This window comes from Microcebus murinus, chromosome 16 (assembly GCF_040939455.1).
Source record: "Microcebus murinus isolate Inina chromosome 16, M.murinus_Inina_mat1.0, whole genome shotgun sequence".
NCBI classification, from domain to species: domain Eukaryota; kingdom Metazoa; phylum Chordata; class Mammalia; order Primates; family Cheirogaleidae; genus Microcebus; species Microcebus murinus.
Genome location: NC_134119.1, coordinates 24,350,189 through 24,368,629, shown reverse-complemented (window position 1 = coordinate 24,368,629; position 18,441 = coordinate 24,350,189). Strand labels below are relative to the sequence as shown.

General features: G+C 39.3%; 1 protein-coding gene across 2 annotated transcripts in view; it reads right to left on the bottom strand.

The window, feature by feature from the left end:
- Positions 1-18,441, bottom strand: part of FERMT1 (FERM domain containing kindlin 1) — a 36,482-nt gene that overhangs the window by 10,590 nt on the left and 7,451 nt on the right. For both annotated transcript variants that reach the window (XM_076010937.1, XM_076010936.1), the window contains exons 5-11: positions 17,383-17,596; positions 15,414-15,516; positions 10,228-10,335; positions 9,718-9,849; positions 8,091-8,140; positions 957-1,081; positions 113-219 (exon numbers count right to left, since the gene is read on the bottom strand). In XM_076010937.1, coding sequence (XP_075867052.1) covers positions 113-219; positions 957-1,081; positions 8,091-8,140; positions 9,718-9,849; positions 10,228-10,335; positions 15,414-15,516; positions 17,383-17,596 — 839 coding nt within the window. The remainder of the gene's footprint in view (positions 1-112; positions 220-956; positions 1,082-8,090; positions 8,141-9,717; positions 9,850-10,227; positions 10,336-15,413; positions 15,517-17,382; positions 17,597-18,441) is intronic.

Sequence of the window (18,441 nt, the reverse complement as noted above, 5' to 3'; positions counted from 1 at the left end):
AAGCAATAGCTGACTGACACAACAGTGCTCTAATTTTATAAAAAATCATATAGGTTTTGCTCTTAGGCTTAATAAAGGTGAAATGACTAATGTTTTTTGTGGTTTTACTTACATGGTCACATCTCAAATACACTTCGTTCATACCATCAGCAACCGGGATTAGTAACTTGATTCCAAATTTTCTCCCTGCTACATTGACATCTGGCACGACTTCACAGCCTGAATGGCAAAAGACAGACACAAAACTGAGTACTGAGGAATCTGTTAGATAAATATCAGGTGTGCATCTAAAATAAAGACTTTGAACATAAACCCCACAGATTTTGTTCTCTTCCGAAAAATGGAGGAGCAAGCACATAACACTCATTAAAGGATAACTAAATAAGACTTATGAAAAATTAACATGGGTAAAGAAAAATGATTTTCTTTTATGATTTTCTTAAATAAGAAAAGTCCATTGAGTTCATTTTGCAGTTTGACATTGGCTATCCTAACTCAAAGGAATAACTATGAATATGAATGTCAAAATAAATCAAAGCAGAGGAAATACTCTGATAGCCACATGAGGACAGTTGAGTGTGCTGGTTAATTTAATAGAGAGTTTCCAGTATATACTCACAGTGACTTTTAGAAATTAGAATAGATAGTAACCTGATACTGGATTAAACATAACTGTTCTGAATTCAGAAAGCTTTTCAGGGTCTTACAATGCCTCACATGCTACATTTATGGACACAAGTTATCACCATGTCCTAGACTCTGGACACGCTGGGCAGGATGGGAGGGCAGAATGCAAGTGACCATATTCACTAGACCACATTCGAGGTCCACGCTCCATGAGGTCGAGGAGCTGCAGGTCTGGAAAACCTAGATCGATAGCAGTTCCTCTAGATGTAAACCTTGCTTCATTTTGTAGGAACCTTGCCTAGAATTGGCAAGATGTAGAGTACTCTTACCTCTAAGATTTAGTTTTTCTACTGGTTCTCCTTGTTCAAGTTCCTTATTTTTAAAGTAGGCTATAGACGTGTCTTTAAAGACAAACCAATATTGTTTGAATGTTTTTAATATTAACTTCTTGGGCCTGCAAATTAAAGTGCAGTAAATGTTTAAGTCACCATCCAGAAAAGTAGAACACATTACAAATTTCAAGCAGATCAAGATGTTCTAAAGGCACTGTCTAGCCACATACTCTTTATTTTTTAAAATGATTTTCAAATTGACAACTCCTTTCAAAAAACTAGCAATGAGGTGTTGATATACGTATAGATTTTAATGAGATGGCTTAGGAGTTAGACCACCTTGGACCACAGTCTGGCTCTGTCACTGTGTGCCCCTGGAAAGACATTCCATGTGCCTGGGCCACATGCATTGCCTCTATGTGATGGGGACAGCAGCAGTCTTCAATCCCAGGGCTTTTGTGAGAATGGAATAAGGTCATCCATGTGAAATGTTTATCGCAGGGCCTGGCACAGCTGGAGTGCTCAATACATTATGATGACGTAAGTGAGAAACCCGAATCTGGAGACATTTGAAATCTCAGCATACTTCTTGGATCTTAAAAATCTCTCAGGATGAACAGCACATGAGCTTCAATTTACCAGACAGAAAAATCATATCTAAAAGTGAGCAATCTTTTCTGTAGTTTGCTCTTGACTCTTAAGAGAAACCACCAGAGAATTCCCAGTGAGTAGTGGAAACTGTAAGGCTGGTGGGGGGCCCCTTTCCCCTCCCAAGATCAGAAAGAAAAGGCTCACGTGACCAAACCCGTCAAAAACAGCTGCCAGGCCCCGCTGAGAACAAGCATACCCAATGTTCACTGGAATAAGAAAGTTTTGGTTCCTGGAATCTGCAGATACTGCTAGTCCCTCCTCCTGAAATCTGCAGATACTGCCAGCCCCTTTCATTCCTCAAGAACAGACAAAGGCCACAGTGAAAAATCCCAAACCCTTCCCGTCAAAAGTCCCAGCCTTTCTCAAACAGTATAAAAGCTCTCACGCCCCTTTCAAATGGGCGCAACTTCTCTGGCCCCTCTCTTGGGACCTGTGAACCTCGCCCGGGAGCACTCAATAAAGCCACGTTTTTTGGCCCCACTCTGTCTTTTCCTTTCGCCACTGCCAAAAACTTTACAGAAATCACCAATATCTACAGGTTCTAATCTATCTACAATATCTACAGGTACAATATCTAATCAATACAGGTTATACTGTCATTAAAAAATATTTTTTGGGGATGAAATCTAACAGTGGTATCTGTTGGGGCCAGCAAACATTGTACCCTGGACTAGACAATGTTGGTGGTGCCAATGGCAGCCCTAAAGTTTGGGTCATTGAAAATAGGAAATGTGAGAGAGAGCAAGGGGGTAGAAAGCAGGTGGACATAGGCAGGGAAAAGAAAATATGAGTTATATGTGGTTCAGTGGAACAATCGTGGCCTTGGAGGTGATCACGGTATCTCATGTCCAAGGAGTGAAAGTCTGCATTCAAGAATGGGAGAAAGAGATGAAACTTGGTGTTAACATCATGCATATATAATTTTGGGCAAGTCTTTTTAACATGTCGGTACTCATCTTTCCTTAGCTAAAAATGTGTTATCATTAACAACAAGAAAAGGGAGAAGGTGCACATTAAAAAAACAGAACAGTGTATTACAGGAGAATATTACATACAAATCATAAAATAAATTAGAAAACATGATAGGGAGTTAACATTTCCAGAATTAAAAACACCCACTGAGTTAAAAGAGTATTTATTGTGTTGAGGGCTGTAGTTAATATTAATATAATTGTAAGGAACATATTTAAAAGATTCTTTATCTAATACTCAGATTCTCCAAAATGAATAGTATTTTCAAAATAAAATCTAAGGACACAGCCTATGACCAAAAGATGTGGATAGCAAGGTCTTGGTTTACTCCTAGGCATCTAAATATTTCTCTTTAGAATTCGGTTTAATTGGACCTTAAGAGCTCAAATTCCTCCCACTATCTCCTTCCAGTTTGGTTCATCTTCCAGGCTGCTTCCAACACACTAACAAAGCTAGTAGCTATTCTCCATTCTGTGCTCCAGAGGGTGGGTGGGGCAGGCTGGGAAAGGGGGAGTGGAGGAGATACTGGTGGTGAATGAGCGACATACATAAGAGGCAGACAGACTCTCACCATTCTACTCTCTACTGCTATAAATTTGACTACATCAGATTCCACATATAAGTGATTATAAGTGAGATCGTACAGTATTTGTTTTTTTAATAGGCAGTATTATTATTGACAATAATGTAACCTTGTAAATATTTCCAAATAGCTGGTTTCAAAAGGCTCTCTTTACAGCATTAATATCTTTCAAAAACCGGTTATGTTCTAACTTATTCTACAATCACCTTTTACTTATTATTATTATTTTTTTGAGACAGAGTCTCGCTCTGTCACCCAGGCTAGAGTGAGTGCTGTGGCATCAGCCCAGCTCACAGCAACCTCAAACTCCTGGGCTTAAGTGATCCTCCTGCCTCAGCCTCCCCAGTAGCTGACACTATAGGCATGCGCCACCATGCCCAGCTAATTTTTTCTATATATTTTTAGTTGTCTGATTAATTTCTTTCTATTTTTGGTAGAGACGGGTTCTAGCTCTTGCTAAGGCTGGTCTCGAACTCCTGAGCTCAAACGATCCTCCCACCTCGGCCTCCCAGAGTGCTAGGATTACAGGTATGTGCCACCGCGCCCGGCTACCTTTTCCTCAAAGGAGAGATTAAATGTGTTTATTATTTTGAAAACTTCTGGGAGCTTACTACTGATAGCCATGTGTCATCACAGAAAGGTGATAAATTTAGAACATTTACTTTAAAAAACATTTCTCTAAACTTAAGTTTCTTTCTTTCTTTTTCTTTGAGACAGGGTCTTACTCTATTGCCCAGGCTGGGGTGCAGTGACATGATCATACCACACAGCAACCTCAAAGTCCCGGGCTCGAGTGATCCTCCTACCTCAGCTTCTTGAGTAGCTGGGACTATGGGCATTTGCCACCATGCCAGGCTAATTTTTTAATTTTTTGTAGAGAGAGTGTCTTGCTATGTTGTCCAGGCTGGTCTCGAATTTCTAGCCTCAAGCAATTTCTAGCCTCCTGCCTTAGCCTCTTAAAGTGTTAGGATTACAGGTGTGAGCGAGTAATCCCACCAGGCCCTATTTTTAAATTTTATTTCCTTTCTTTCATTTTTTTTTAAAAAGGCATTTGACCCAAGGCATTCTTAAAAGATTTTTTTTTTTTTTTGAGACAAGAAGGTTTTCCTCTGTCACCCAGGATGGAGTGCAGAGGCCCCCATTATAGCTTACTGCAGCCTCAAACTCATGATCAGGTACTTAGCATATCCATCATCTCAAACATTCATCATTTCTTTGTGTTGGGAATGTTCAATATCCTCCTTTTAGCTATTTGAAAAGATATATTATTATTAACTATAATCATCCTAAAGTGGTATAGGTATTCCTCCTATGTAGCTGTAATGCTTTAAAAATCTCTCTCTTCCTCCTACTCTTTCCAGACTCTACTATCCTCTGTTCTCCTTTTTACTTCTATAATATCGTTTTTCAGATTCCACATAAAAGTGAGAACATGTGATGGAAACTTTCTATTCCTCGCCTATTTCACTTAACATAATGTCCTCCAGTTCCATCCATGTTGGAGCAATTATTTTTTTATAAAACAAAAATGCGTAACTTTACTTACAGGTACTTTTCCATGTGAAAACCAGTGAGTCTTACTATGGGACCAAAAATGTTCATGATTATTTGCAATCTCTCTATGAAGTATTATAAAGATTCTTCTATATTTTAAGAATCTTATTTTTATAAAATGTCACCCTGATAACTCTTGTAGCACACTATGTAAGTCATCTAACAGTGGGTACACCTTATAGTTTTGGCATAAACCATTGTTTATGTTGAATATGTAATTTACTGGTAGGATTGTATCTTGTGTGGTTTATACTCAGGGATTTGCAACAAGTAGACTCTTGGAAGACTGGTTGGGCATAAAATTCTAGATTGATGGTTCTTTTAGCATATTCTGTATTCTTGTCTAGGTTGTATTTGTTGCCAATGAGATGACTACTCCCACCTAACTGTTGCTCCTCTGTAGGAAATCTTTTTTTTCCCCTTTGATTTTAAAGACTTTCTCTTATCAATGGTTGGCCTTACCAAGATGTGCATTTATATCGTTAGTGATACTCGAATTTAAGGATTTTTGTCTTCAACAATTATGGAAAATTCTCAAGTATTCTCTCCTGAAGGTTTTCCTCTGGAACTCCTAGTAAATATATATTGGACCTTCTCATTCCATCTAGATCACATTTTTCACTTCTATCTTTTCGAGTTCTCTCTTCAACTGTGTTTTTTTAACTTGATGTTTAATACACCTAATAAGTTTTAAATGTCTTTGACTGTATTTTTTACTTTTAGAATTTCTATTTGCTTCATTTTCAATATATTGCCTGTTGTTCTCTTTTATTATAATTTTTACTTTTTAATTTTATGATTCCAAACATACTTATGGTTTCTTCAGATTATATGATTACCTAAAGTTAATGGAACTGCTAATCCTGTTGCTTGTTGGGTCTACATCTCTTCTGTGATTCATTAACTTGCATGGTTAGTAATTTTTATTGGGAACTCATGTTTTTTTAGGATGTGATTGTTTTCCATCAAAGGCCCAAGCATTCTTGGTTGTGGATATTTCCTGCTAAGTATTTTTACAACTACATTTGCCAGGGTTTCCTAGGTTTTGTGGTCCTGGCCAGTTTCTATTTCACTTTGTTAGGATTCTCATATCACATAAGACATTTAAATTCATATCCACACCTGTGTGTGGCACAGCCTTGCCTCTGATCTCTCAGGAGAGAATTTTCATTTCCCCACAGAACCCCATGCAAAGGTGAACTTCCTTATTGCTTTCTCTTGCTGCTAGGTAGCTTTTCTATTCCCCATTAAACAGAGAAGGCAATGCTTGTAAGTTTCCACCTTCAGGCCTGTGCTTCAGTTCTGGCTTCCTGCATTACACAGGCCTTAACCTGCATCTTCCATCCCTACAGGGAAATTAACATCCCAGCCTCAAGCCATGAGAACCTATGTCCATGCCCCAAAGCCCCCTGTGCAGATGAGGCTTCCCTGGTAGAACTAGTTCCCTCTCTATTTCCTGCAAGTTGGAATTTCTGCTTCACTTCATAATCAATTTTGTATTCATAATTCTTTTATTTTTATTTTATCCAACATTCATACGTATTTATAGCAAGATTGTGGTTGGCATTAGAGCAGATGATATGTTGCTAGAAACTGAAGTCCACTATTTATATCAGGGGTCCTCAAACTTTTTAAACAGGTGGCCAGTTCACTGTCTCTCAGACCGTTGGAGGGCCGGACTATAGTTTAAAAAAATCTATGAACAAATTCCTATGCACACTGCACGTATCTTATTTTGAAAGTAAAAAACAAACGAGCAAAAATGCCTGCATGTGGCCTGCGGGCTGTAGTTTGAGGATGTCTGATTTATATAGTAGGTTTAATAGACTTTGTTTAGAAAAGTGCTCCACTGTAAAAGAAAAAACTTAAAAATCAAAGTACTAGACCAAGGCTCTTAAACTGATGAGGAAAGAAGGCCCAGAAAATTGAAGGGCCTGTTAGCGGTCACACCCCCACCAGAAATAGAGCTCTACTCTCCAATCTTGCCCCCTCCTACTCTTTATTTCTCTCTCTCCTTCCTTTCTTTGTTTCTTCCTTCCATAAACTATATCATATATTAAATTCAACAGCTTGAGACTTTTGGTAGTTAAAAGGTCTATTGGCCAAATGTGAGGACAGTTTTATGAGTCTGAATATAACAGTCACAACAAAAGCTCAGAGAAGTGTAAACGATGCATCTCCGTCATTGAAAACATCTATAGGAAAATGTCACTGTTTGGTTGATGAAGAGCTTGATTTGCTCCATACAGAGAAGATGGAAACCCAATTTCTTTGCAGAACAATTATGAATACTTTATAAAGATAAATTTGTGGATTCAAATTGTCACTTTTTTTCTGTAGCTCTGACTACAACAGTATGAGTCAATTGCGGTTGCAATTATTTATGCCACGGAAGTTAAATGAATGACTCTATTGTTTGAGACCACATCCTACAATCACATTAAAAAAAAAGAAAAAAACCAAAACCAAACTCATAGGAACCCAGTGCCCGCTATTGCTACCTATTGCTACACTTGTTTCTCATTCATACCTGATTCACTGTTCATTCTTTCCAGGTCTTTCTTTGCATCATGTGTTATCAGAGGCAGCCCGTGTTTCTTTTAAAGCCAACTGCCCCAGCGAAGTGCTGGTTTGTTAAGAAAAGTCAACAAACCATAAAGTGACATAAGGAACTGAGAGCACTTCAAAGAGCTTTCTTTCTTTCATCCTAACACACCTTGGCACCATCACAGAGGTGGAAATTCTTTCTTTCCAAGGCAATAAACCATTCTCTGACTTATTAGCAGTTCTAGGTCAGCCTGAGGTGACTAGGGCATTTATCAGAAGCACTTAAACAGGCGAAAGTAGATAAACTAAAATGACTACTCTCTATAAGCCTACAATCAAAGTTCTGGAAACAAGTCAATTTGAAACTATAATCTAAAAGAGCCTTCCAATCATGTCAGAGTCCTGAATTTCCAAGATGGACCCTAATAGAAACTCCAGGCTGGCAAATAGATATGTTTATTATTGCAGATACTGGCCATGTGTATATCACCATTTATTGAGCACATACTAGGAGCCAGACAACACGCTAAATGCTTCATATGTACTATTTTACCTAATCCTCCCAATAAACCCAAGGGGAGGTATATTCCCATTTTACAGATTGGAAAACCGAGGCTCAGAGATGTAAAACATTGCCCAAGCTTACCCAGCTAGTGTGTGTGTGGTGCAGCTAAGATTCAACCCATTGTTTGTCTGATACCAAAGCCCATGCTCTTACCTTTGAACCGTGAACCTGCCTCGGGAATGTGCAATTCAAACTCCTGCATAATTTATCTGAAGGGCTTTGTTATGAGTAACTCCTTCTCTCCTTAAAAGTTACTTACCTAAATAATCTGAGATTATCTGCAAGCTTAGGGATATCAGTAATGTCCTCCTAAGGAAAAACAGATAACATTTCATAAACAGGAACTTCATAAGTGGTGCCAGTACTCTAAACTTGCACTGTCCAATACAGCAGCCACTTGCTGTGTATGGCTATTTAAATGTGAACTAGTTAAAATTAAATAAAATGAAAAACTCAGTTATTTAGTTACATTAGCCACATTTCCTATAGTTACCTTGTGGTGGTGGTGGGGGGTAATGGAGTACATGCAGGGGGACCTGAGGTGGCTGACAAAGTGCTAGTTCTTGATTTGGGTGGTGACTTGGGTGACAACTTAATACCAATTTGTTAAGATGTACATTTATGTGTTTTTCACTTTTCTGTATATATTATAGATCATAAAAAAAAATAGATTAAAAAAATTGACCAAGCAGTCCCCGGAGCTACCATTCACGTTAAATGTTTGAGTTAGCAATGATCACTTTTACGTAGAAACAAAATATTTTATGATTGCTACATTACAGTGGGTAGCTCTAGCTAAATCTAGGTCACTGATTAAGCTCTCAAAAGGAACCTGGTTCAAAGTTCATTCTGCAATGCAGGTTGGTGCCTGTTTTCAAACTGAAAGCCTATTGTTTAGTTAGTGCCACATAAAAGTATTGAAGGAGGGAGGAGAGAATTTTTCATTTATTTTAAGCAGAATCACTTTCCTTTTGGGGAAAGTAGATACAAGAGAACTCCAATTTCCTGGAGCCCAAGTCTCATCTCTGCAGAATTTTGGCATTTAGTTTGTATTAAGTATTTGGTCTTGCATGATACCAATTTCCTATTTTACAACATGCAATGATAAAAAAAGCACACAATGAATTCCTAAGAATAGAGCGGCTCACTCTATCCATTATTACTTCAGATCCAATTACGACAGACCCACCTCTCTGATTCAATGTGATTAAACTAATAATTACTCCCATGATTGAAGATCTTAAACAAAAAGGTGGCACCCAATGAGTGAATCAAACAGGAGGGGCATTCCAATTATAAAGCTGACATTCAGCCACATTTCATGGATAAGGAGCAAGAGATGATAAAACAGTTTTATTTCTTTATGTTTTATTGGAGGTTTTTTGTTTATTTTCTGAAGTCCAAAGGGTTCAGGAACTTTTTACAATGTCCCAGCAAAAGGCCCTCACTTCTACCAAGCTCGCCCAGCTTAAATGTACGACAAGGTAAATAGATAATATGTTAGATCTGGAAAGCATTTTCTCTAGTCTCAAAGCTGCCCCGTGCAATAGACGGAATGTTTCTTTCTAGACTTAAGGGACCAAGTCCATGTTCCACGCCAGTGAAGCAGAGCCCTCTACAGTCTTTCCCTCACACCATGCCAACTTATCCCGAAAAAGAAATACAAAATATTGTTAGTAGTAGAAATGAAATATAGCCCCTTTCAGAGCCAATCTCAGAAAAGCTGGTTAGTTCTTGCTAAGTTGAAGCTTGTCAGGTGAAGAGCATCTTTTCTTTTTTTAAAATCAGATGAAATATTCTCTTATTTCTAAAAAACAAAGGTCCATTTATATTCGTCAATCAGTTAGAGCAAAGCCACAACTCTGGGTTATCAGAAAGGTTCCTACCAACGTGTTGTCCACTTTTCCACCTTCTAGGGTCACTTCCAAATTAGAAAGAGCTGCTTCCACTTCGTCAACCTCAGACTCATTTGTAAAATCCTGTATTTCAGCGGACAGTGACAGCTTGCTAATGTGATACTAAAATGAAAACAGAGGTTTTAGATATTTTGCACACACACACTAACCCATCAGCCATTTCTTTCTTGAAGACAATTCCCTTGGAATACTGAACATCTCCTGAAAAGAGAGCTCCCTCCTGTGCATGGAAAATGACATTTTAATCTGAATCATTCTGAGATATATGGCAAGTCGTGTTCACATCTGGTTTTTCCCCACCACTGATTGTAGCAGGGAAGGGATAAAAATTGCAAGACTAAATGCCTCACATAAAAGGTGCACATGTGCGGATGATACTCTTTTGTCAAAGGGAAAAAAATAGTATGAAGAATACAAAACTTTAAGCACAACAAACTTGGTTCGTCTCCTTCCAGAGAAAAGGTAGAGGAGTTCCCATACCTGTAGTGCTGCAAAGATCAACATTTCTTCCTCTGTGCAGTCGATTTCTTCTAAGAGAATGGCCCACCTGGCTTGTTCATAAAGTTGGTTTATCCGGACAGCATCGTACTAGAGAAAAAAACAGATATGTGTGTATATGTGGAGAGGGGTATATTTATTATATTCCACAGTATGAAAATTCTGGAATAACTGAGACTATCCTCTGTTAATCAGAACCTTCAGTTCAGATAACTGAAGGGAACATCTCTCACCAACTTCTTTGGGTGATGGAAGTTTTTAAAAACTGGATTGTGGGGATGGTGGCATACCTATTTAATATACCAAAAATTACTGTAGTATACACTTACAATGGGCGAATTTTATGGTATGGACATTATAGTGCAACTGAGACATGACAACTAAGAAAACCACACACATAATGGACCCCAAAGAAACATGCAGCCACCCTTGCCCCCAAAGACCCCTGCTTTAATTCACAGTTTACACACAAACTCTAAATAGTATGTGAGTGTGTGCAGCCACTGAAATTTGAATTGCTCTGGGAGGCCGAGGCGGGAGGAAAGCCTGAGCTCAGGAGTTTGAGACCAGCCTGAGCAAGAGTGAGACCCTGTCTCTACTAAAAATAGAAAAAAAATTAGCTGCACAACTAAAATTAGAAACAAAAAATTAGCCAGGCGTAGTGGCTTGCGCCTGTAGTCCCAGCTACTCAGGAGGTTGAGGCAGGAGGATCACTTGAGCCCAGGAGTTTGAGGTTGCTGTCAGCTAGGCTGATGCCACGGCACTCTATCCTGGGTGACAGAGTGAGACTCTATATATAAAAAAAAGAAATTTGCATTGGATTAACAAACCTGTATCTAGCAGTTTGTGTGTCTGTCACTCAGTTCCAGTGTTTACAGTTCTAATACTGTAGGTGCCTTATTGGGAGTAAGTTAAGTTACTCAATAAGGCTTCTCTCAAATGCAGTTAATAAAGATTTATTTACTTATATATTCTTTAGAGACAGGGTCTCACTTTGTTGCTCAGATATGAGGGCAATGGCATGATCATAGCTCACGACAGCCTCAAACTCCTAGGTTCAAGCAATCCTCCTGCCTCAGCCTCCTGAGTAATTGGGACTACAGGCATGTGCCACCATGCCCCACTACTTTTTCTATTTTTTTGTAGAGACAGGGTCTTACTATGTTGCTTAGTTTGCTTAGGCTGGTCTTAAACTCCTGACCTCAAGCAATCCTCCCACCTTAGCCCCTGAAAGTGCTAGAATTACAGGCAAGAGCCACTGCACCTAGCCAGACTGTAAAAATTTAATAAAACCTTCCACACCTGAATATTCTTATTCTCCCCCACAAATATTCTTTCTTTTTTGAAAGAATATTAGTTAAATAAAAGTTACCTACATTTACAAATTAGCATTAAGAGAAAAACAAGATCTAGAATAAGATGTCATAACTAGATACTTCTACCAACCAGCAATACAGATAACGAAACCTACCGATCATAGTTTTCACTCTGTTAAGAAGGAGTTACGAGTTAGCTCCAGTCACTCAAGATTCCCTGTTGGCCTGATAACAGCTTTCACTATCCTCCAGGTCTCTTGTTAAAGCTGATGTGTTTTTCTCTACTCCAAATTAAAATATTATGAACTATCAAAGTTATAAAGAGTTTTTTGTGTTTTTTTCAATTCACACACTTTGAACACATTTAAAGGGGCAAAAGGGTTTATCATGAACAAATTCATTTTGATGAAGTCAAAAGGGACAACAAGATATTCAATAAAAAGTTAGTCTCCCTCCCTTGTCTCCCACAAATAGTAGTTTCTCTATGGATTGTTTTGCATCTTACTCTGTTCATTTAATAATATACCTTGATATGTTTGTGATGTAAGGTTCATAAAAAATAACAATATACCTTGAGTATGTTCCGTATCAAAAGAGAGCTGATTCAGTTTTTTGTTTTTTAACAACAGCATGTATCATAATGTATTTCGCCAGTTCCCTACTGATGGAAATTTAGGTGGTTTCTAATGTTTTCCTAAAACAAACAATGTATTCACAGTAATCGTGGTCCTTATGTATACACATCAATTTGCATGTGTGAGTATGACTGTGGTATAAATACCTAGGAGTGGACTTACTGGGTCAAAGTTATGTAGAATTGTAATTCCAATAGATACTGCCAAATTGCCTTCCATAGAGGCTAGATTAATTTGTACTTTGACCTATAAGCAGTGTGTAAGAGAACCTGTTTTGCCACATTTTTGCTAAGATAGCATGTGAAACTTTTTAAGCTTTGCCCTATATGCGATTGTAGTTCCCTTTCTATGCACTATGTGTTTATATCCTGTGTCCACTAGTCTACTGGGTTGTTGGTCTTTTTATTATTGTTCCATAGGAACTCTTTATATATTAGGGAAATTAGCCTTTTGCTTGTAGTATGTGTTGTACTGTAGTATGTTTTGTATGTTTTTTTGTGTACAGTTTTTTGGCATGATTAAAATTTTTATTTTTAAATAAAATCTACCAATCTTTTATGAATTCTGGCTTTTGCATTTTTTGAATATATTATTTTTGAAATGTTATATTCCAGTATTTTATATATCTGAGATTACTTCGGATGTATGTCTTATACGCATCTCTCCTGTGCAAGCCAGAGAAACTTCCCACTTCTCACTGTAGAATTTATTTTCTATTTTTAAGGTGCCTTGTATATTTGCAGTGGTTTCATGGGTGCTGTCTTTTGCTCTCTTTTTTTTGTTATTGTTTTTGAGACAAGGTTTCACTTTGTTGCCCAGGCTGGAGTGCAGTGGTATGATCATAGCTCACTGTAGTCTCGAATTCCTGGCTAAATTTTTCAATTTTTTTTTTTTTTTTTTTTGTAGAGATAGGGTCTTGCTACATTACCCAGGCTGGTCTTGAACTCTTGGCCTCAAGTGATCCTCCTGCCTTGACCTCCCAAAGTAGTGGGATTATAGGCATAAGACACTGTACCTGACCTCTTTGCTCTTCTTGATTTGATTTTAGATTATGAAAACATGAGCTACATCTTTTTTTTATATCCCCCTATATCTACTCAGTGCATAGTAGGAGTCTTAAACTTGGTTTTATTTATAGAACTTGTAATTTGAAGAAGGGCGAGAGGGAGTACCACCACAACTCTAAAGTGCTTGGGGATCCCCATTCTCATACCCCTAAGCTGTGTCCTGCTAACCTAATTCTTTCTGTCACCTTTGGGGTTGACAGCTGCCATGTGGCTATTAGATTCAAACGAGGTTCACTTTACAGGCTATGAAGTGAGAACTTCTCATCCCATATGCAAGCAGAGGCTGGAGGCCAAAGAGCTTAAGATGACAGCCCCTGTGCCCCTCACCTTCAGTGTCCTTGTCCCCTCTTGGGAGTACAATTCCTTTGATTTCTTCTACCTTTTAGACAAATGCATATTTAATGCTATTCCTCCCTGTTTGATATTTATTCTCATGGCCTGCCATGTCTGGATTCTGTGACTGTGAAGTCACTTCTGTGTTCCTGACAATTTTTTCAGGGGTAGATGACTGAGTTGCCTTCTTTTGAGCTTAAGGCCAATTCTGAAGCAGGGGATTTAATGAGGAATCACTTAGCAAGGAAATTGCTGAAGGCTTCCCAAGGGCCGGGTGACTCTACCATTGCTCAGGTGCTTAAATTGGGAACTTCTGACTTTCACAGCATCTTTGCAGCTTGGGGGAGGTGGGGAGGGGGAGGCAAAAGAAGTGCCAGATATGTGTTCTCTGTTCCCAAGAACTTAGTGTCTACTGGTAGGAAAAACCCCACAGATACGGTGTGATTAGAGGTATGAGTCCTGAAATTGCGTAGTACTTAGTTGTGGCTCAAAGAAGGGAATGGCTCATGTGACCCAGAGTAGGGAAAAGCTCTTCTCTAGAAGGAGTAGGATCTGAATGTGGTCTTGGCACAGGGGTTCTAAATCTGGGGTCCTTGGACTTGGGAGTTTGAGTACAGGTGGTCCACAAGCTCAGAGAAGGAAACACTACATCTTCACTTGCCCCTAACTGTCATGGAAATTTTTTTCCTCCCACGATGAATGTAGGCAATGAACTATGGTATTGCAGAGTACTTGTCCCTTTGTGATCACCAGAATCACAGACTTTTTTTCCTACTGTACCACAATTATTGCTGCTGTCATCAAGTAATGCCCACACACATCACGACTTTGGAATTATGGTGGCTATGAGGCCTGCCACCAGGTCTTATTCATTCAATTAACTAAAAATACGTTACCATGGCCAGGCAACGTGGCTTACGCCTGTAATCCTAGCACCTGTAATCCTAGCACTCTGGGAAGCCGAAGCAGGAGGATCGCTCAAGGTCAGGAGTTCGAAACCAGCCTGAGCAAGAGCGAGACCCCGTCTCTACTAAAAAAATAGAAAGAAATTAATTGGCCAACTAAAAATATATAGAACAAATTGGCCAGCATGGTGGCACATGCCTGTAGTCCCAGCTACTCGGGAGGCTGAGGCAGAAGGATCACCTGAGCCCAGGAGTTTGAGGTTGCTGTGAGCTAGGCTGATGCCATGGCACTCTAGCCTGGGCAACAGAGTGAGACTTTGTCTCAGAAAAAGACAAAAACAAACAAACAAACAAAAAAAACTCCCAAAATATATGTTACTATGTTACCATATCCATTTTGAAAAAGATTTTGGTCACTACTGTTCAACATAACTGTTTCATTTTGCAATCCTACGTATTTTATTTCATTCATTTGTGAACATTAATAGACGACAGTTGGGGTTTTCAGTACCTGGCTTAGTTCTTGGCATATGGTAGTTGCTTAATATAATAAATAAATAACAGATAGGGCACAAATTTGAACAGGTAACACACTCCTTTCCTTCCTAAGCATTAAGGACTCCAGCTCTGTGAGCCACTCTCTTTGCATTTCTCCATTCCTGCAAATGCAGAGGGGCAGTGCACACCGTGCTGGGCACAAAGCCCCACACAGACCCCTGCCCACTCAGGGGCAGCTTGCCACGCTCATTAGAAACCAAAAGATAAAAATTCAGAGACGAGTATACATGTATCAGTCAAACCCTGCAGAGCAAAACTCAAGATCACATAAATTAATGCTAGTCTCGATAACCAATGACTCAAGTTTACATTTCCATGCATTCACTGGAGAGAGAAACAGAAAAAGTTTCTTACTTTAGGATTCAAGTCAAAGAAAGTGTAGTATTTAAATCGTAACAGCACTTGCTCATCTTCTTGGATGCCTTGTTCCATGAGGGAGCGTGAGGAATCCAGCCAACTAAAAAACAGGATGAGTTTCAATAGCCAATTGATTTTCCATGTATGTCCATCATATTATGCTATATATTGTATATTACATATAATTTATATCCTTGAGCAAAGTCAGAGTAAGTAATACAGACTGAATCTGTACCTCTAATCTGAAAATCTGAAATCCAAAATGCTCCAACATCTGAAACTTTTTGAGTACTGACATGAATGCTCAAAGGAACTTCTCATTGAAGTATTTTGACTTTCACATTTTTCAGATTAGGGATGCTTAATCAGTGAGTATAATGCACATATTGTAAAATCTGGAAAAATTTAGGAAAAATATCCAAAATACTTATGGTCCCAAACATTTTGGATAAGGGATATTCAACCTATATAACCCCAAACCAGTAAGCACATAATAATAGCTTATAATTTTGCATTTTATTTTAAGAGTTTTCAAAGTGCTTTATATAGGTTTTTCTCACTGACACTTTAAAGTAACCCAAAGAAGGAGCCAGGGAAGTTCTTATTATCTCGGTTTTACAGATTAGGAAACTTAGTCTCAGTGACATTAGATGATCTCTCAAGGTCATGGGCCTGGTAGTAAAGCCAGCACGCGAGACCTCCTGACTGCGTGCACTGCCTCTCTACTGTGCCAGGGGGCTCTCCCCAAAGCCAGCTCTACCTTATTGCCTAGAAATTTCTGCAGTGAGGGAAATATTCATTATCTGTGTGAATACGTGAGCCCTTAGCCACATGTGGCTGCTGGATATTTAAAGGTGGTTAGCACCACATTTTAATTTTATTTATTTAAATTCAAATTTTAAATTTAAATATCACATGTGGCCAGTGGTTCCTGTGTTGGAGAGTACAGTTCTAGAGTTGAGAAATAAAAACTGAGTAGCAGTGAGGGCAGCGGGGGGTGGAGATTAAAAGTTAACAACAAAATAAGAAGGGGCTGAGCGTCACCCAGTATCATTGAATAAAAATGGCTTGAACTTCCACTACATGAGGCCCTGTGGGGGAACAAGGATGACGAGACATAACTGCCATCCTGAAGAAGTTGACAGTCCAGTGGGGGGAGACCAAGCCTCATAATAAAGGGACAATGTGACATTGGAGTAAGCAAAATTTTAGAACAGAACCACAGGGGAGTGACCGATTCTGAACAGCGATACTTGAGGAGGAGGAGGCAGCATGTGGCTGGGCCTTACGGGGCAAGGAGGGACTGACCAGTAGGCAAAGGGGACAGTCCTGGAGAGGAGGCAGTGGCAGAAAGAGCGAGTGTGAACCTGGGCAGGATGTGGGACAGGAGAGCATGGGAGAGTGCAGAGTCATCCGCCGGCACCAAGTCTTATAGGGACTTGAGTGCTGTTAACAAGTTCGACTTTATTTGGTGAGCAAGGGGGAGCAAAAAAAAAAATATGGCAGTTTGAGCAACAGTTTGGGCATGTTTTCTGAGACCGTATCAAACACAGCTCAAGGACTTGCTCATCAGAACGCCTAAAGAGAGAAGGGGTGTTCCACAAGAGACGATGTGAGCCAGGTGGGCCACCCTAAGTCTCCCCTGCTGGCCCAGGGGGACCAACATACTTACAAACCACTCTGCATCCCATAAAATACGCTTTGCACACCTGTAGTGGCAGAGAATTAGTATGCACAGATGGTCATCCGTTGAGTTACCCAAATGCGTACATTTTGTCATGCTTTAAACGTACTGAGATGACCAGAGGCTGCATTTTCCCGCTTTGTTGCAGAAATCAGCACTGACTTTTTGCTCATAAAGTACAACTCCCAGGCCTACCGACTTGACAATGAAACACTCCTACCCCTATCTCTCTTCCTACGTTAGCACCAGCTCAGAGTGAGGCACAAGGAGCCGCATCCTTACCCTGCATTAAGCTTGGCTTTATCGACCAGAGACCGAGGCTGGTACATATCGGTGAGCGCTTCTGGCGACTGGGGAGGCTGGCTAAATGCGAGGACGCTGCAGTTCTGTTCCGTCAAAGGGCTGTCACTGAACCAAGTCATAGTGGAGGAAGCTGGCGTTCCACTGATGGGGTCGTATGTAGGAGTCATGGTTTTACTGTACAAGCCAGGACTTACTGCAAGGCAAGGGGGGCACACCCTGTGATATGAAATCTGGGGAGCAGAAATCTTTAGAAAAATACTAACATTACTTACACTCAAATGAATTTTGACTTTAAAAGTCTATACCATTTAAAATAACATGAGTCAGGGGGAAGAGCGGATGAGTAAATTCATACCCAACAGGTACAATGCACACTATCTTATAACTTTGACTCAAACTGTACAAAAGTAATTCATGTAATCAAAACATTTGTTCCCCCATAATATTCTGCAATAAAAAAAGAGCAAAGACATGGAAAAAAAATAATATGAGTCACGATAGTGGAGAGATTAGTGACACACAGATAAAGGTCTTATCTGTATATTCAGCTCCCAGAAAGCTCAAGAATTCAGATATGTAAAAGCTTCCAAAAATCAACACAGACAAATGTTGGGGACCACCTCTTTTCTAATAATTCAAAGTTTTCCTATTTCAGCAGGAGTCCTGGTACTACCAGAGACCTGGAGACCTCACAGAATGCATGTACACAACACGTGTCAGCTCCTTAAGCAAATAGCAGCATTCACTGATTTTAAGAATCCAGTAGATGAATGATTTTTAAATCATCTGGCTCTAATTTGCATAAGGAAAGAACAAATACTCCTTTTGTTCTTTGCATTGGAATATACTATGTAAGAAAGCCCTCAGTCTTGCAAGCAAGCTAGAGATTTGATTATTTTTATATAAAAAGAAAAGGATGATATTTAATCCTTCTCCAGAATTTTTACCTGCCTTCCTCTTGCATGCCCCATGAAAAACTGAATTCAGGAAAAAAATCACACAGAGATAGACTCAGGAATAGAGAAGTACATTTGAATA